The sequence below is a fragment of the Equus caballus genome, chromosome 5, assembly GCF_041296265.1.
Source record: "Equus caballus isolate H_3958 breed thoroughbred chromosome 5, TB-T2T, whole genome shotgun sequence".
NCBI lineage: Eukaryota > Metazoa > Chordata > Mammalia > Perissodactyla > Equidae > Equus > Equus caballus.
This window is the reverse complement of record NC_091688.1, coordinates 4,615,782-4,634,277: the sequence shown is the minus strand read 5'-3', so window position 1 is coordinate 4,634,277 and position 18,496 is coordinate 4,615,782. Positions and strand designations below refer to the sequence as shown.

At 45.1% G+C, this 18,496-nt stretch overlaps 2 protein-coding genes across 33 annotated transcripts in view; one reads left to right on the top strand and one right to left on the bottom strand.

Moving 5' to 3' along the window:
- GPR161 (G protein-coupled receptor 161) overlaps positions 1–6,071 on the top strand; it is a 51,344-nt gene extending 45,273 nt beyond the window's left edge. For all 5 annotated transcript variants that reach the window (XM_023640506.2, XM_023640507.2, XM_070267647.1 and 2 more), the window contains one exon: positions 202–6,071. In XM_023640506.2, the coding sequence (XP_023496274.2) occupies positions 202–467 (266 nt within the window). In that variant the 3' untranslated portion in view covers positions 468–6,071. The remainder of the gene's footprint in view (positions 1–201) is intronic.
- A 1,998-nt stretch (positions 6,072–8,069) lies between these two features.
- The window catches only part of DCAF6 (DDB1 and CUL4 associated factor 6), a 146,842-nt gene continuing 136,415 nt past the window's right edge, over positions 8,070–18,496 (bottom strand). For 16 of the 28 annotated variants that reach the window (XR_002807822.2, XM_070267643.1, XM_070267636.1 and 13 more), the window contains 4 exons: positions 17,354–17,510; positions 16,607–16,695; positions 14,600–14,705; positions 8,070–8,532 (listed from right to left, as the gene is read on the bottom strand). Coding sequence is in view for 26 of the 28 variants with exons in the window: in XM_070267643.1 (XP_070123744.1) it covers positions 8,468–8,532; positions 14,600–14,705; positions 16,607–16,695; positions 17,354–17,510 (417 nt within the window). In the remaining 2 variants the exon portion in view is untranslated. Of the gene's footprint in view, positions 8,556–14,599; positions 14,706–16,606; positions 16,696–17,353; positions 17,511–18,496 lie in introns of all 28 variants that reach the window. The other 12 variants (XR_011438959.1, XM_023640504.2, XM_070267635.1 and 9 more) reach the window with 1 other exon arrangement.

Here is an 18,496-nt window from a genome sequence, read left to right as displayed (position 1 = left end):
GGTTAGGTTGACCGGCTCTGGAGATTTCCCAGGCAGGAAGCAGGGGTGTCAAGGCTTTTAGCTGAGGGAATCTGACTTCAGACCCACGCCCCTACCTCAGTTGGCCTCCCCTCCTTGGGGCCTGAAGCAACAGCAGGCATATTCCCCGGGGGTCACTGCTCCCGGCCCCTCCACTAACCTTTCTTCTGCCTTCTCCCTCAGAAGCTGCCAAGAAGCCTATTCTTCATGTGAAAGCCGACGTGCACAAGTCCTTGGACAGCTACGCAGCCAGCTTGGCCAAAGCCATTGAGGCTGAAGCCAAAATCAACTTATTTGGGGAGGAGGCTCTGCCTGGGGTCTTGATGGCGGCACGGACCGTCCCGGGGGTCAGCTTCGGGGGCCGCCGAGGCAGCAGAACTCTTGTGAGTCAGAGGCTCCAGCTGCAGAGCATCAAAGAAGGGAACATTTTGGCTGCGGAACAGAGATGACGGCCTCAGAGTGGACTGTCCCTCAGAGGGATGCCCATCACCGTCTGCACCGGAGCCTCAGGAGCATGGGGAAGGAAGAGCATCTGGTGTGCAGCCGCCAGAAAAAACACTGAAAACCATGTCTATAGTTGGTGACTTCAGTGTCTGTGATGCAACCACACGTGGGATTCCTGTGGGTCCCAGTGATGGGACCAGAGGCATCTAAAGCACAAAGAAAAGCGCATGGAGTATGGCTGTGACTTTGGCAGGCGGGTCATGGAAGGGGACTAGAGAACGTGGCTTGGGGGGAACCCACCGTGTGGGCCATTGCCTCTTCCCCTCAGCCTGTACCCGGGAGGCAGCCCTGCGCTGTCCGAGGCCCGGAGGTGAGCCTTCCCTGTGCGCCCTGGAGGATGGCACTTCTTCCTGACAAAGCGGGGCGTCCCCGGGCTCCTGTGCAGTAGATGCAGGCTGTGTGGGGCCGTCACTTCTACAGTAAATGGCCCCAGAGGAGAACCTGGGAGCACAGCACCCCAGGTCGAGTTCCTGTGTCTCAAGTCCCAGTTATGACCTTGCCTTTGGTGGAGCCACCTGCTGGTGCCAGTACGGGCAGCTCACAGGCCACTGGGCAGAGCTGACAGGTCTGGGGCTGCTGTTGCTGAGGACGGGGACCCCCCTGCCCACCTCCATATTGACTGATTCTTTGGTATTTCAAAAGAAGGGAGAAACCACTATAAAAGACCGGAGGAGGGTGCAGATTTCATTTCCAGAATTTAAAAAAAGTCCATTTGGTTAGGGCACACCATGGCCTCACCAAGCCTGAACGGGGCCGTGGTGCCAAAGAGTCGGGATGTGGAGATAATGTTATCATCCCCTTCACAGAGAAAAACCTCGTCGAACAGAGTCTGTTTTGTGATGTTTGCTTGACCAGTTAGGACGGCTGGCCTCCAGGGCCTCCAGCACAGGCAGTACTCCCACGTGCACAGTTACGATCGTCCCAGCCCTGGGCAGCACAGAGAAGAGAGTAGAGGGAGAACGCTGGGCCTGGAGTCCACACCTGGTTCTTGGCCCTCTCCACCTCTTTGTATGCATGTGATTTGGAACTTCGTGTCCCCTCTCTAGGCCATCCGGAAAACGGGGTAAGGGAGTTGGGGGTTGCACTGAATGGTCTCCAAGATCATTTCCAAGTCTGATCTTTGCTTTTCTCTGAATTTGTCAGTTAGAGGTAGAAAACAAAAGTGGACCCACAGACCACCGTTTGCTCAGCTCTTGAGTGTGGTTTCTAACGGGCGTATGAAGCATTGCAGGCCTGGCTGGTCCAGCTTGTCTGTTGGAGCACATCCCCATAGATGGCAGCCACCTGGAAGTGGAGGAGGGTCTCCTCGCGGTGGGAGTGCAGCTGCAGGATGTGACGGGTGTGGTTGGACGGCCCCCTCTGCCCTGAGTGGATCAGCGGTGAAGTGTGGGCTTGGAGCAGTGGCTGTGGTGACTTGGGAAGCTCTTGAGCTGCCTGTGTCTGCCCTTCAGCCTGGGCGATGACATGACAAGGCGCAGGACTTTCCCTGCCTTCAGAATTCCAGGTGCTCAGCAGAGGGTGGATTCCAAGGAGATCCTGCTGTGTCTGCTACAAGGCAGCGAGTCCAGAAAATGAGCTCCCTTTGCAGTGTTGGCTCTGGGGTCCAGCGAGCTCCGGGTGAGGCAGTGTCTTTTCCCTGTGTGGCAGAAACCAGTGGTTGGCTGGTCCCCTGGTCTGCAGTTTACAAAAGACCTTTCCTGAGGTGTGGGGGCCTGCTACCTTCCTGGCGGTCCGCAGCTATCCCAGGCAGCTGGGTGTGGGCACAGGTTTAGGGGCTGCATGGGAGTGGGAAGGAGCAGGTGGCTTTTCCAGAGGAGCAGCGGCGGCTGTGGGTTCTGCTGACGACACGTGCAGGTCGGACTCTGCTCTTACTACTGGGTGGCATTCCTAAATCTGAGGGCATTTTTTGTTTTCTGTGTGTATATGTCTTTTCCTAGCACTTGTCTATTTCTAAAGGGACGATATTCCTGATCACCTGGTACACACAGAAGTGGACAGAGGCTGGAATGACCTGAGACGGCCCCGGGTGGGCCTTTCTGAGTGCAGCTCACGGGCTTGGACCGCAAGGGTTGGAGAGTGCTTCCCCTGGTCCCCACCAAGCTGGGCTCCAGGCAAAGTCCCCACTGGCTGATCCCAGACAGCTGGGTGTACTAAGATTTCATCTAAGCTTACCCAGAGATATGGCACCACACAAAAGGGTTCGCTGTGTTTCCCTTTTTCTCCTGAGGTCCATTCACTTATTCATCCCCCAGACACTGCACATCCGCTGTGTGCAGAGCACCAAGCTGGGCTCTGTGAGGAGTGACATTAGTGCTTCCCTCTAATTGAGGGAGAGACCTGGGGGATGCTGATGCTAATAAATAATAGCAAAGTCAAGTAATGCTTATAGGAAGAACCGTGGGCTCCACAGGGAGGTGAGTGTGTCCAGCTGGGGGAGTTAGGGGTACCTCAGGAAGTAGGTGACAGTTTGAGCCGAGCCTGGGAGGATGTTTGGCAGCTAGAACCATGTTTTGCATATTCAGGAATTCAGATTCACCTTGATTGAGCCTGAGCAAAAGCAGCAAGCAAGGAGGCCAAGGAGGGCACGGAGGCGGTGGGCAGGGAGAGGAAGAGCAGCTAATCCCTGTACATTCTGAAGTTTCCGAAAGGCATTTTTGATGACATCTGCCCTTAGTGCAGGTCGAAACCCCAGCTGCCCCCACTAGACCAAGCCCAGTCGCTTTATGCTGCTGTGTGGTGGCAGTCTGGGGCCTTCCTGAGGGGACCCCGTTGACAGTGGCAGGTAGGACATTTGGCCAGTCAGTTCACTTAAATACCTCAATCCTGTGTCTCCTGGTTTTGCAGGTGTGGGGCTGTTGCCCATGTCTGCTTCTTACATCGAGATTCCCACCTGACAGGGTCCCTGTGTTGTGCCCCAGAGACCAGGCTTGGGGGCGACTGTGACCCAGAAGGCACTGGGTCCGCCTCTGCAGTGCACAGAGCTCAGCACCCCCAGCCTTTTTCCTGGCCAGAAGCACCCAGACTGCAGTTCAGGGCCGTGAACACTAGGGGGAGCAGTGTGGCTGTGGTGCTGCTGGCAGCTGCCGACAGAGAGGAGCTAAGGGTAAAGCTGAAGGCTTGTTTGCTTCTAGAAGGCGGAGCTCTTGCTCTGAACTCCTGTCTCCACTGCAGTGCTCACCCTTGAAAGGGCCCCCAGCTAGCTGCTTACATGTGTGAGCTGATTCAGGGTCGCAGGTCCTGCTTCTGCTCAGCCATGTGGTCCTAAGTAAATCACCCCGTAGCCAGGCTGGAGGAAATGTCAGACGCGGGCCCCGTGGTGCTCATGTTCTTTGCGTCTCATTTAAGTAGCTGCTGTGGAGTCTCTGCAGAGGACTGAGCGACCCGAGAGACTCACTCGGTATTTGCCATGGGTCAAGGCGGTCTGGGGGACGGGAGAACGAGGAAGAGTGCTTTGACACGAGAGATCTTACCAGCCCGTCCAGACTGACCCTGTGGGTATCTTTCCATCCTCACGGAATGGCCCTGGGATCCTTGCAGATTAGAGACATGTCGTGGATGGACCACAGGGCAGACAAGTGTCCATCCTTGAGCTCCGGCTATCTCCTGTCTGGAAGGAACTGTGGGGGTGATGTGGCCAAAAAAGGGTGAGGCAGGGAACTAGCATGTATTGAGTGCCTACTGTGTGCCTGCCCTGTTGGGACACTTGAGTGCCTGCTGTGTGCTCGGCGTTAGTTCCACGCTTGCAGATGCTCGCTCTCCTTTCAGAGCAGTGCCCATGTGATGTAGTGGGACTGTGCAGGCTTTGGCGTGGGACGTTCTGTTCAGATCCCACGCTGCCGCTTATTCCAGCTAGGCATTCTCGGCCAGTTACTCAGTCTTTCTGCGTCATAGTTTTCTTAGCTATAAAGAGGGTGTGTGGCCCATGTGGGGACCCAGAATCCAGGGGGGCCTCTCATAGCTGATGAGGTAGGTTAAAGGTCCCAGCACAGCACTTGGGGTGGAGCTGATGCTGAGCCCTGCTGTTTCTTCTCAGTAACTGTGGGAGGGTGTATTGGTCTTGTTTTACAGGGATCTCGTGACGAAAAGTGAGAATCTTGCAAAGATACCTGCTACCCTAGATAGGAGGGGCTGAAGGTTGTTGCCGTGGGAGTGGTCATGTTTGCTGTACAGCACGAGAGGATCTTTTGGGAAAGAAGGGATGTGGTAAGGAAAGGCATGGAGAGGATGCACGGAGGAAAGGCTCAGGAGTGTTTGGAATTCAGGAGGTCTGAGGGAGCAAAAATGCGCTTTTCTACTGATGACTGCCCAAGATGACGGAACCCCGGCGCCTGGTGTGGAGTCCCAAATAAGCCTTGCCCTGTCTTACAACCCAGAAGGGACGCTCTTTCTGAGATGTGCCCTGCGTGCTAGGGACACTGTGTCCTGCATGACAGTGACCACATGGCTGTGGCTCTTGGGTTCGCATAATCTCTGATCCTGAGGGAAGAGGCAGTTGCAGGGACGGGAGTCCATGCCACTGCCCGCAGGGGATGCAGAAGCCCAAGAGAATCCCCAGGGAGGGAGAAGGGACTCAGTTCTCTCCCTGAAGCAAAGGAAGGTGGCTGTGAGCACAGCTGTCTTACGACTGTAAGAGGGGGCAGAGCCAGACTGGCCTTCGGGGTTGGGGAGAGGGGACACACGGAATCCAGGGAGACCTTGAGAAGTGAAGGGAGTTGTCCGAGGCCTCAAAGTGCGTTAAGCCAGAGTCAGGGCCCAATGTCAGATCTTGGCCGTGTGAGTGAGAGAAGGCAGGAGCCAGCTCCGCAGCTCCAGGAGGACAAGGGGCAGTTCAGTCATCGTTATTAGAGAACAGGCCAGCTGGGCTTTAGCAGGTAGGCAGAAAGAACTCTGAACCAAGGAGCTTGGGAGACTGGAATACCTCCTTGCCAGACCTAAAAAAACGGCAGGCCCACGGAAAGCTGTTGGATTCACTGGAAAGAATTCAAAGCCCAAACTCCGATCTGCATACGATTACCAAGAGCACAGCTTTGCTCAGTGTTATTTTTAGAACATAACACACAAAGCTGTGTTCATTTCCCTCAGAGAGCATTCTTCCTGAGCAGTATCGATAGGAATTAGAAGCCACTTCTGCTTTTCCTTTTGACACCGCCATTTTGAACTGTCACAAATCACAGGCGAGTCAGCCCTCCCAGAGGAAAAGACAGTCCCAGAGAGGATCAGAGGGCTGGGCAGGCAGGGCCACACTGCGGGTGCAATGGACAGAGCCTGTCTACCTGGAAAGAGGTCAGTCAGTCAGAGATGTGGACATACTTAAATGACAGAGTCCTGTGCTGTGTTCTGACAGTGGGCCCTGGGATGCAAAAGTGGGTAAAAACCAACCTTCAAAACAAAATGAAAACAAGCTAATCCTGAAATATATTTCACTTGAAGTTGTTAGGTGATTTTTTTTAAAGAAAAATGTTTAGGATTATTATAAATCAGTATTTATAAGTCAGTAAAAGTGTATTTAGAATAGTTTTGTTCACCTGATTAAATACCTGTTTTTGGTATGTGTATAGCTGTGGAAATTATGAATTTGTACTTGGACTTGTGAACTGTGGACTTTCTTGGCTGTCTCCCCTTTTAATCTTTACCCCCGTTTTCTGCAGCCATATCCCTATCTGCAGCCTCCCTTCCCACGGCTAAAAAGAGGAAGGAGACTGAGCAGGAAGGGGCTGACTGCTGCAGAACTGGGGGCTGGGGATGTCTACACAGTCACCTGGGTACATCCAGCCATACGTTTTTCATAAATCCTCCCAAGACAGTTAGCTTCATGGAGTATTGTTAAATGCCTTCTCAGTGTGACCAAGAAACAGAACAAACACTCTTAACCCAAAGCTTTTCAAGAGGTTTAATGAACAGCAACATGCTCTCTCTCTCTCTGCTGTCCCACAGCCACAGTCAAAGGGTGGGTGGCAGACTATCACCGAGACTCAGAGCACCTCAAGGCCCCAAATCCACCACTTTTAGCTGACCCCTCACCTGCCACCACTGAAGTCATTCCTTCTTCTGAGTGGGCAGGTGAGCTGTAAGGCCCAGTCGTTAACTTACTGAAGTGCCCCCTCCCACACACTCAGTCATGGATGCGGCCAGCACTTGTCCCCTCTGCCTCTGTAGAATGCTCTCTCGGCTGTCTCCTTGACTGCTTGTCTGGCCTGCCCCTCTCCTTTGTAACATACACCACCACAACTGCAAAATCGCTAAAAGTAGGGGACCTAGTTCCTTTGACAAATACATTTAAAATTTTTTTAAACAACAGTTTTAGAGTACTTTTAGGTTTCCAGCAAAACTGAGCAGAAAGCTCTGAATTCCCATATATCCTCTGCCCCGTCCCCTGCATGGCCGCCTTATCGCAATCCCGCACCAGAGTAGGCAAATACCATTTTGATTTTCTTCTATTGCTTTTCCTGCCAAAGACTCAGTCGGTGACCCCACCGAGTCCTCCGGTAGCCTCTGCCCTGTCAGCTGTCAACAGCGCTCTACAGGAGATGCCTGCCGCTGCTTGTTACAGTGGAAGAACTAATGGCGGATTACACACTTCCACTCATCTCTTCAGTTATTCTGTAAAGCCCTTCAACCTCCATGGTTTCGTGTGGTCCCAGCACAGCCCCTGGGACATAGGTGATGCAAATACGATTACCTCCATTTTAGAGTGGAGGAAAGAGGTGCCAAGAGAAGTCAGATGGCTTGAGCAGGTCGCATAACTAATTAGAACCAGAAACGAAGACCCTTCCATTTGGAAGTCATGCAGTTGCTGTGTTTGGCTAAAGCTCTGATTCCTCTTCCCTTTGACGATTTACCACATTTCCTAAGGTGGATACACATGTGCCCTGTCCGCCTGAAGTTACCGAGCCACCTGAAGAGTTGTTCTTCCTCTCTCCAAAAAGCCACCTGTCTTTTCTGAGCAGCAGGTGCCCCCCGGCTTGCGGCCGTCCTGTGGGGAGGAGGACCCTGGCTGTAGGTGGGAGAGGGATGCCTGCGTGGCCACAGCTGGGATGGCCCAGCTGGAGAGAGCAGCACGACAGCTGGAGAGGGGAGGAGTGAAGACTGAAGGGTTAGGTGTGCAGCGGTTTCAGGCCATAACCTGTAAGATACGGGCCTGGGTCTGCACGGCTTATGCTGAGTGAAGGTGGACGCTGAGTTGAGGAGGTGCAGGAATTAGAAGACTGATGGTCAACACCGTTCAGCTGAAACCTAGAAGCTGGAGACGGGAAGACCGGAAGCCAGAGCTGGCAGAACTAGCTGGCGCTAATATAATTTGTGAGCTGTGATGCTCTGTGGTTATGAGGTCCCACTAATCATGAGAGATTATGATTGGAGGTAGAGATGAAGTACTTTGGAAGGAGAAAGGAGGAAAGCTCTTCTATGTGATTCTATCACACGAAAGTCAAAACAGAAAAGGTTATTCAATCAAGAAAAGGATAGAGAAACACAGTCCTATTAGAGAAAAGACTGGAAAACGTGGGTCAAGGTAACACAGCGTTAAATAAAAAGTCAAATTCAGGGTATCTTAAAACAACCAACTTCTTTAATTAGAAAGCAACAAACATGCAAATGGCAAGTGTAGAAATTTATCTGAACCAACATTTTCACTATAATGAAAATTACTCTTCAACACTGACCCAAGCTCCCACACCCGAAGGTTAGGGAAAATATTGCACTTTGCATTTTCTAGCACTCCTCATACATGGCAAAAAGTTTTTAAAACATTCTGCTAGTTTTGTTTTACACACTCCCCCAAATTCATGCACACAGTCATTCCAAACCAATGTTAGGTTATCCCAAAAAAGGGAAAAACTCCAAAAACCATAAGCTTAAAATTGCACTAAAGCTCTGTAAAGAAAAGAATATAATAAATGTCTTATACAAATTTTAGAACATTGAAGTGCTTGCCAATAAGAGGCGATTACTCCTCATCCTCATTTTCATTCTCCTGTCCGGAGCCTTCAGATCTGTCGCCCTCCGAGCGGTCTGGAAAACACACACAGACTCACCTCACAAAAAGAAATATTTTTAGTAATACAATTAAAATAAATTTCAATGTCTTTTATTTAAAACTAGTTAAAATGTAAACAATTCAACACATCATCATGTAAAAATCAGTTCACCACTGTATGTAAACGAGTTATTTTGTGCCTCTTGAGGCAAATAAAAAAAGTCAAGGAAACGGCACTATTAAATTTGAACATGCATGCAATTCTAAACATGAAAATTAAAAAGAAAAACCCTAAAGATCTCGCTATGCTGCGGTCCACTACAGCAGTGTGCACACTGTTCTCTGGAGTCTGGGAGTCTGAGGCCGACTGTCGCGTCACCAAGAGGAGTGAGGACAGCTGCGCGAGAGAGAACCTGGGGACCGTTCTTGAAGATCTGTGTATGTGTTTGTAAAAAGACTTTCACAATTAAATATTTGCTATATTCCAGGTGCTGTGCCAAGAACTGAGGATACAACGGTGACCAAAATAGACCCAGTCTCTGCCCGCAAGAGTTTATCTAGATTAAACACTCGAGTTAACACACAATGACGAGCGTGCTGAGTGAGAACAGCATGTTCTCTCACGCTTTCAGGATTTACACTGGCTGTTCCTCGGCCTGGCACACTTTCGCCCAATTCTTCAGCTAGAAAGGCTCTGCTTACTCATCTCAGTACAAATATCATCCCCTCGGGGAAACTTTTCTAGATGTATGCGAACATCCAGCCTGTTCCAGAGTATCTCGTGTGAGCCTCATTGCGACGACCCTAAGTGCAGGAAGCGCTTGTCTGCGGCTCCCTGCAGACTCGACTGGGAGCCGCTGGGAGGGTACGAGTTCTTTTTATTCGACATCCTCAAGGCCTAGTACAGGATTTTCAACGAAGATTTGCTGAACAAATGAAGGGAAGTTTTACTAAGACAAGATACGTTACGTTCAAGTATACAAAGCAGGAAAGAGTATGAAAGCACTGCCGCCACTAGAATGGAACCCTTTCTGCCACAGACATTTCCCCAATGTAACGTGGAAAATACTAAGGTTAGACATAGGGGGACAGTTCAATTCCACTGTCAACAGCAAGAGAAGACTGAGTTCTGAGGTTTTACTTATTCTCTACACAGAAAGCTTAAACACTCCCACTGGATCCTAAGTCAACACCACCAAGAACGGCGTAGAGAAGGGACTATATGTTTAACTGTCCAAGAGAATTAGATTAAACCCTCTCTATGCCAGCTCCATTTCAGTGTCACTAATGAGATAACACATGTGTATATGATTTGTCTCCTGAATTATACAAATTTTAGCTATTATAATAAGTGTTCAATACACATTTGTAAAATAAATGAACAAAGTAAGATTTTGATCTTCATAGATCACTAAGGAATCTAAACACGGTGGAGGAATTTCTGACCAATAAAAGGCTAAGGGGTGTTAGTATTTTTATCGTGTGATAGCCTTTCCTGAGAGAACAAACCATGACGTTGCTATCCTGCTGAAGCAGATTACCATGCACAGGAATCCTGGATACGACTGACCATACTCAACAAACCTCTTCTGTCATATCAGTGGAGCACAAGGAAGCAGTGTCAGCCTATTTCAAAGTGTGTAGGGTTCTTACGCAAAGTCTTTTTGGTTGTCACATTACGAATGAAGGTGGGGACATAAGGGTTAAGAAGAAACATCACAGCCTTTAAATCAGTTTACAGTAGATGTCAGAATTCTGCTGCGTCCAAAGCAAGCCATAAGGGGACAAGTGAGGGCCAAGAGTCTCTGATTTAGGTCACAGAACAGGCGATAGTGGCTTCTGGAATGAGGAAGAGGGCAGAATAGTTCTTTTCTCAAATCCAACTCATTCAACTGCTGCAGAGTCATGTCTCTCAGACTGTAAACCCAATTTCCAAGAACAAATTAAGCGAAATCTTTTGTTCATGAAGCGCTGCTGAGGTGGTAAACTTGGGAAGCAGTTCAACGCTTTCACAAATCTCTGGTTGCAATTATGGCCCAAGGAGATAGGAGGAACACTGTTCCTTTAAATGAAAAATGGAAATAAGGCTATACCCACTGTTTTCAAAAGCACACAATGCCAAATTGCTTTTGTAAATAAGGTTTACATTTGTGGAAAGGTTCCTTTTATTCTCTATTAGAAATATTTCTTCAGGAAATTATTTTTGGTTGGAGAAAATAGGACATGAAGAGATATTAAGTTTGCTGCGGGGGTTGAGGGGCAGTAAGCAGATAAGAAAAGAAATCCCCCAAAGGAAATGTATGTTCCACAAAAGTACTGTTTTCCAGGCTATCCTTCACAAAAGAGTAAGTGCAAGACTCATCGTAGCTAGAATTTGATACTAGCTCATTCACCCATTCAGTCAGCAAACAATTTATTGAGCAACTGTTATGTTCTAGGCACTGTCCTAGGAGCTACATATCCAGCTGTGAATGAGACAAACTAGGTCTGTTCTCAGTGAGCTCATCTTCTAGAGGAGGAAAACAGACAACAAATGTGTTTTTCTCCTTTAATCTGCAACAAGGCAAGAAATAAGAAATGAAAAGTTAGAATGATAAGTACTTGAGGGAAAAAAAAAAGCAATGAACAGAGAGTGACTTGAGGGAGCAAAAAGGTGTGAGAAGGCACATGCAGCAACTTCACACTGGGTGGCTGATGAGGGAAGACTTTTCTAAGGAGGTCACACTCGAGCTGAGGCCTAACTCTATGTTCAATTATACGGGAGGTTCAGGGACAAAGTCTTTTAGGCAGAGGAAACAGCAAGTGACAGCTCCCAATGTGCTAACAAGCTTGATGTGTCTGAAGAAGGGAAAAGAGCCCAGTCCGGCTATAATGCGGTGAGTGAGGGGAAAACCAGAATGAGTCGAAGGCAGAGGCTGGCAAGGTTCAGGTCACGCAGGACCTCAAAGACCAGGACGCAAAGTCTAGGTTTCACTCTAAGGGCAATGGGGAGTCCCTGAGAGTTTTAAGCAGGGGTGACAATTTGTCTTTTTAAAAAGGAGTCAGCAAACTATGGCCTATGAGCAAATCCAGCTCATAGTCTAGTTTTGTAAATGAAATTTTATGCGAACAGAGCCGTGCCCATTCATCTACGTACCGTCTATGGCTGCTTTGCGCTACAATGTCAGAGCTGAGGAGTTGCAACAAACAACATGTGGCCCACAAAGCCTAAAATATTTACCATCTGGCCATTTAAAGAAAAAGTTTACTGACCCATGTTTTTAAAAGATGCCTCTGGCTGCTGTGTGGAGATCAGACTGTGTGAGGACAATGGCGGCAAGAGGGAAACCAAGGGTCAGTGAACATTCGTTATATTCTGGAGTAAAGTTGCCACACTTTGCTAATGGAGCGAATCTGTGCGTGACTGGTAAGTGACTTTGAGCTCACTATGCTAGGCCCCTCAGAAGCGTCCTGGAGAACACCGTGGCTATCCAGATTCCCATGTGTCAAGGAAGGTCCACAGCTATGAAGGGAAGGACATCAAGAGATGCTTCGGGGTTTTATGAGTCATGTTAACACCTCTGGACTCGACCCTAAGAACATGGGGAGGCACAGCAGAATTTTAAGCAGGGAAGTAACTTGATCAGATTCTAAAATATTCTAGAAGAGTTCAGAATGGTCCATATACACAATTATTGTCTCTCCAAAGCCTATCAAAGCTTCTAGGGATCTCAGAACTGCCTTTACATCTCAAGAAGTGGCCTAACTGCTCATCGAACCACGCTGAGGCGGCGTCCCACATGCCACAACTAGAAGGACCCACAACTAAGAATATACAACTATGTACCGGGGGGGCTTTGGGGAGAAAAAGGAAAAAATAAAATCTTAAAAAAAAAAAAAGAAGTGGCCTAGACTAAAAGTCTTGAGTGCACTATTCATGGGAATAATTTTGGGTGCTTTTTAAAAATGAGAAGCTCAAACACTATTCAGATAAAATGAATCAGAATCTTTAGGGCATAGGACCCAGGTATTTGTAGTTTGAAAAAGCCCTACAGGGCATTTGAAGTCACCCTTCAGTAAAAAGTCACAGCTCTACAAGGAAGGAGCTGTCTCAGATCTCTTCCCTGGACTTCCCAGGAAGCCTTGTGGATAATGGATGTAAATGGATGGTCCAGCCTGTGCTTACTGGCCGAAGTCCATTACCGACTCTCCTTGAATGCGCATACGTCATCATACTGAAGGGAAGGAGAAGAAAGGGGTGGTGGACTGACTCTAAGGATAAAAGCAGCTGCAATGTAAACTCTTGGGCACCTTTTCTATCTAGCCTTTTATGTAACAGAAGCAAGAGGTGAGTTGACTAAAGCAACTAGAAATTGTCTCTTTTTGATTACTGGCAAAAAGAAATGGAAGAAGGGAAATCTATTATAAAACATCTTATCTAATCCTAAAACCAAAGGAGGATGATAATAGCTATTAGCTAACAAACCATTGCCACATTACCACCTGCTTAAAACAGATTCTTGCATAAATGAAAAGAAAATTGGTTTTCTATAGGAAAACTCACAAAGAGCCATTCACCAGATAAACTATAAGAAACAAGCAAATTTTAGGAATCATAATCGGCAAATGTTTTTCTTGTTCTATAACATGCTGCCTCCTCAAATCTGAAATCCAAATGGATGAATTTAAGGGTTACTCACTGTTATTGAAGAAAATGGATCAAAAGATATTAATAGTAATTAATTTAATAACTTGGGAGCCCAAATAAGTATTGCAAAAATATTCTGTCGGACTACTAACATTTTCTGTTTACATTCCAGGTTTTGTTTTGTTTTGACCATCTGAAATTTTCACTCTTTCCCCAATAATAGTTACTATTTACAAGTTGAGGATTACTTTCTCTTCAGCTCTTTGATTACAGACTTGTGGGGCTTCTTTCTGCTCTTCAGATGTGCTGCACTCTCTCTCCTCCATGACTGTGAAGATGCTATATGCTCTCTTCTTTGCCTGGAATGCTTCTCTCCATTCCCCACTCTCTCTGAGAAAGTGGTATTTAATCCACCTCTAACATAGACCTGAAGGACAAGTGGAAATTATCCTAACAGAGAGTGGGAATGGGAGGGGGCAGCATGATCATAAAGATCCTGAGGTGGGAGAGCTGGATGTACACGAAAATTCAAAGGCGGCCAAAGTGGATGGAGTAGATAGAGAAGGGAATGCTGTAAACGAGCTAGAAAAGCAGTCTGAGATCAGCTCACCCAGAAAACTGCACATTATATTCATAACTTGAATGTATTCCTGCAAGTGAAATTTCTAGGTCAAAGCAGAGTAAGGGCTAGAAGCTAGTTTCAAATTCAGGCTTTACCATTTATCAGTTGCATGATCTGGGGTAAGTTATTACAGAAAAACCTACTTTGTAAAGGATCGGAGCTAAACTGTGAAGTGACCAGTATAATGCCTGACACATGACAGGCACTCTGTAAACGGTGGTCCGTATTAATTGATAGATAGTATCAAACATAGGAAGCAATTTAATTTATGAAATCAGTGACAGTGATAAACACCCTTGTTTGATAAACATATTTTGTTTATAATGGATACTGAATCTTTTCAATTGTTATGAACACAGATTCTTCAATTCCCTCTTGAATGGGTTGTAATATATGCATTCTGTGTATCTGTGGCACGGAACCTCACAGTTTATCATCTAAAACAAAAAATAGTGAAGAAAACATGCTGAGGTATCTGTTTCAACCTTCTTAGCATGGTACATTTATTTTTGTCTGTGCTATGACCAATTTTGCCCAAATCTACCTTTAAAGGTACTTACTATACCATATCTTAGGGTTTATGGTGTGATCCTCCACTCTGAGGAAAAGCGCAGCTGATAAAAGTTTTCAAGCGTCTCTGTCTTTTCATTTTGACACTTTTTAATAAATTGGGCCCATGAGGAAATAAGTTACTGCACTAAAATCAAGAGTTCACAGAACTCCTAGTTCAGAAGTTAAGCTGCCTTCACTTTGTGATTTAAGGAAGTTATATAAATCCCTTAAAGCAGATCTTAAATAATAATAGGTTTTTCTAATATAAAACTGATCTTAATAGTACCCTGACAGTTCTTACCAGCTCGGATATGATTCAGTGAAGCCAACATCCTCAACATGAAAGAGGCTGGAACTGTAATGGTGTTTCTAGTCTCTTCCAGCATAAGTTCGTTTCGAGTTATAACCTAGGAGGCAAGATAAACAACCATGTCAAAGGCCATAGTAACCGTACCTCTTCCTTGAAGATTAGGAGAACGGTAAAAAACTAGCAAGTGCTAGGAGGAATTACATCATTCTTTACAGGTATGCTGTCTGTATTTCCACGTTAAAGCTACTCAATGCCAAATAATTACTTTAACTTGCATTTGTGGGAGTAAGGTCAGAGAACACTACTCTTTAAAGTGGCAGAAAGACAAAGGTCAAATTGTGAGGCTACTTAAAACATTCAACACGTAATTTATCTTTACTTGGACTTTGTTTCCCAGAGCAGTCTACTCTGTGTCCACTCATCATTTTCCCCTACAGCAGAAGTGATACTTTCAATGACAGAGGTGTTAAAGTCTCATCCCTTGGTCACTTGGTTCCTTTGAGAAAATGTTACCTTGATTGAGGCAAAGTAATCTTGAAAAATAAACTTTTGGACAAGAGTTACAATGAATTGTATCTTAAGTACCAAGAACAGGACTAAATGCATATCCATGAGCACCCAGGGATCCAATGTATAATCATGGGCAAAAGAAAAAAGAAAGAGGAGAAGCAAAGAGCATGGCAAAGGAAAAAAAAGGAAGAAAGAGAGGAAAACATGAGAGGAAGAAGAAGATGCTAACCTGATCAAAAGGTCCCCAACAATGTCACAACACATTTTAACTCATTAGGGTGTCACACAGGGCCCTTACAATCCTGCCCCAACCTACCTTTTTAGTCCGATGGAGCTACTTTCTTATATGCACTCTAGGTCTCAGCACAGTGATGGCTCGCTTACCTTACAATAACTTGGAACACGCTGATCTTTCTATCTCAAATGCTCCTTTACTCGTCTGCCCTGATGAACTCAGTCCAATTCTTATTTCCTCTGTGAAAACTTCCCCATCCCATCCACTCCATTTACAAGCACAGCTGTTCCTTTCTATGTGCTTCCAAAACACTATGTGTACATCTCTGGCAATGACCACAATATATTCTAGCTGTCTGTTTATGCCTGTCTTTCCCACTAGTCTATAAGCTCTGAGGGCAGGGTTTATCTTTTTGAACTCAGCACTGTGCCTGAGATACACCAAGTGTTTTATAAATGTGTATTAAATGAGTGAAAGTACATGTGGCAATTGTGCTGTGAACACACACAACCTTGGTCTAGAGTACTGGTTTTCCAACTTACTAATATTTTTAGCAATGGGCTCTTATTTAAGAGGCCAGAGCATCAGTTTGAGCTGTACTCACCTACCCACAGAAGCTCAGTGATTAGTTAGTAGCTGATTAATGCAATGGACCCTTATGTTCATAAGAAATCTTCTATGGAAACCCTCAAGTAAGAACGCTGTTTGAAGTTGGGGAGGAAAGGCCCAGAGTTAAGCTTTCCTATCATCCACCTTCCCTCTCCCAATTCCACAGAAAACCTAGAACTTCACAGAACTCAGTTTGAAAACTATTGATCTAAAAAGAAACTGAGGAAATCTTAAAATATAATAATAAAGGAGAAGATTCTCCAGTCATTTGTTCTGCTACCTATTTGGCTATTATTCTGGAAGACAGCTACAGTAAAACTATTTTCTTAAAAGGACAAAGGTTTTTTTAATGATTCTTCATTGCAATAAGCACAGTCCACCTATTTTTTTTAAACTACAAAACACTTCATCTGGTATTACAAATAATCAATATTCTAATTAGCAAAATACTATTTCAATTTTTACCTCCCTAGCATTATAGGCATGTTTATCTTGATTTTCCTTTCTCTTAAAATTTGACCTCCTTAACTGTATTAACTTGTTTTATGTTACCAACTAATAACGAGCTGCCTCGATTCTTCTTAAGAAAGCATTTCAGGAACACAGTGAAATATGGTCCATAATAAGTATAATAAAAATCTTACTTCATCAGCAAGTTTTCGGTTAAAAATCCTTGATTCTTCTAGTGGCGACCAGATCTTTATGTCATAATCTATGCCAGATGAGGCTAGAACTAGAAATAAAATGCAGATATTAATATAAAGCTTAGAAACATGCCACTTATTGAAGACATGCATATATACACACACAAATATATGTGTGTGTGTATATATGCACACACGTCTGTATATATGCACATGTACCGAAAAATTGAGCTGGAAAGGAAATTGTACTGATACATTTAATTGTTAACTGAGAATATTATTTTGAAGATGTCCTAAAAGTTACCCTTGAACATAATTTTAAGATCATCTTGAAATCACTCAAATTTCTTTTAGTCATTGCTCTTTTATGAGAAACATGGGCAATTTCAAACTGAAGGCAAGAGCAAGCCTTTGTTCTGGTAAGTAAATTCAGACATGTGAAGACTAAAAAAGGTTTGGAGGTGCAATTTAGCTAAGTAGTGAAAGGTTCAGCTGGCTGAAACTCTTACAGTTAATAAAACTTAGAAGAAATATTAGGAGTAAACTCTTTAACCCATTTCCCCATACTTTCTGCCAAAAGCAGGTTATAGGGGGTTTTTGTTTTAAACCGAAGTAGAGCTATAATTGGCTCTAGTGGCTACCTACTAGGATAATCTGGATTACTGTTAGAGTAACAACTAGAAAAAACTTGGAGCTGAGGAATCACACTCCTGATTGCTAGCCCTTGTCTTATAAAGGTCATCTTACTTGGGTCAAACGGATGTGGCTGCAGGCAGTTTACCACGTGATTATCAGCTTCCAGGAGCATTAAATGCTCAGCAGTGTGGCGATCCCAGATGAAGATGTGGCCACAGTCAGAGCCACTCATTACAAAGTTAGCACCCCAGAAATTGGCTTCTTTGATCTACGGATTTTAAAAGAGGAAATTATAAGAAAATTGAAATCAAAGGTATCAAAACAAAGATTTATTCTATTCTCAAGTTAAAAAGTTAATTGCTTTAGAAAATAATAAAATAAAAAATTGAAGAGAATCTTTGTCTTAAAATCTTTGTATCTTAAAAGCCCTGTAGAGATTTATTCGCAGGGGTGACATGGCAGTAAGTAATGAAAAGCCCCCCGAGGACAGGGATTTACTTTGTTCAGTATAGTGCTTGAGATGGCACCTGGCACACACAGGTGCTGAATTAGTAACTGCCAAATGAATGAATGAGGTTGCTGGGTTTTGGACAGTATAATGAAAATTATATATATATATGTTGTTGAACTTTCCAAAAACGGTTCCATTTTAGCTTTACAAGATAATAAAGACAAGTCACAGAAAAAATGAATGTTTCCCTTTTGTATTTTGCTTTATGACAAAAGACAAAAAGTACCAATCTTTTCATTAGCTATCTGAAGCTCTCACAATTGAGAAGGAAAGATATAAACCTATTTACTTTTATGACGCAATGAGACAAAAGAATATGATCTACTGGAATGGTTATGATGACATTTTTCAACGGATGCATATGAATGAACATCAAAAATCTCTGTGCCTCAGATCAGGATTTTTTCAATCATTTTATCTGCAGCTTCCACTTTGCTGTTTTTGGCAAAGCAAAAGAGTGGAGCCAGTTTTGTTGCTCCCTGGAGCTACTGTTACATTTACTTCGCTTCTCTTTCATTTTCATTCCTACCCCTATTTTCATCCAAAAGTTGAATCAGCAAAATGAAGAAATGTAAATTGGTTACTTCTATTAATACTAAGTATTCTTTTCAGAATGATTAAACTGTTACTACCAACGATTTCTACACAGAGAGCTAATTATCTCCCCACCCCCAAAGTAACTTGTGGCCTAGACCCTGAAGAAAGCAGACGAAAACTGATTCTGTAGATACTTTTTTGATAAC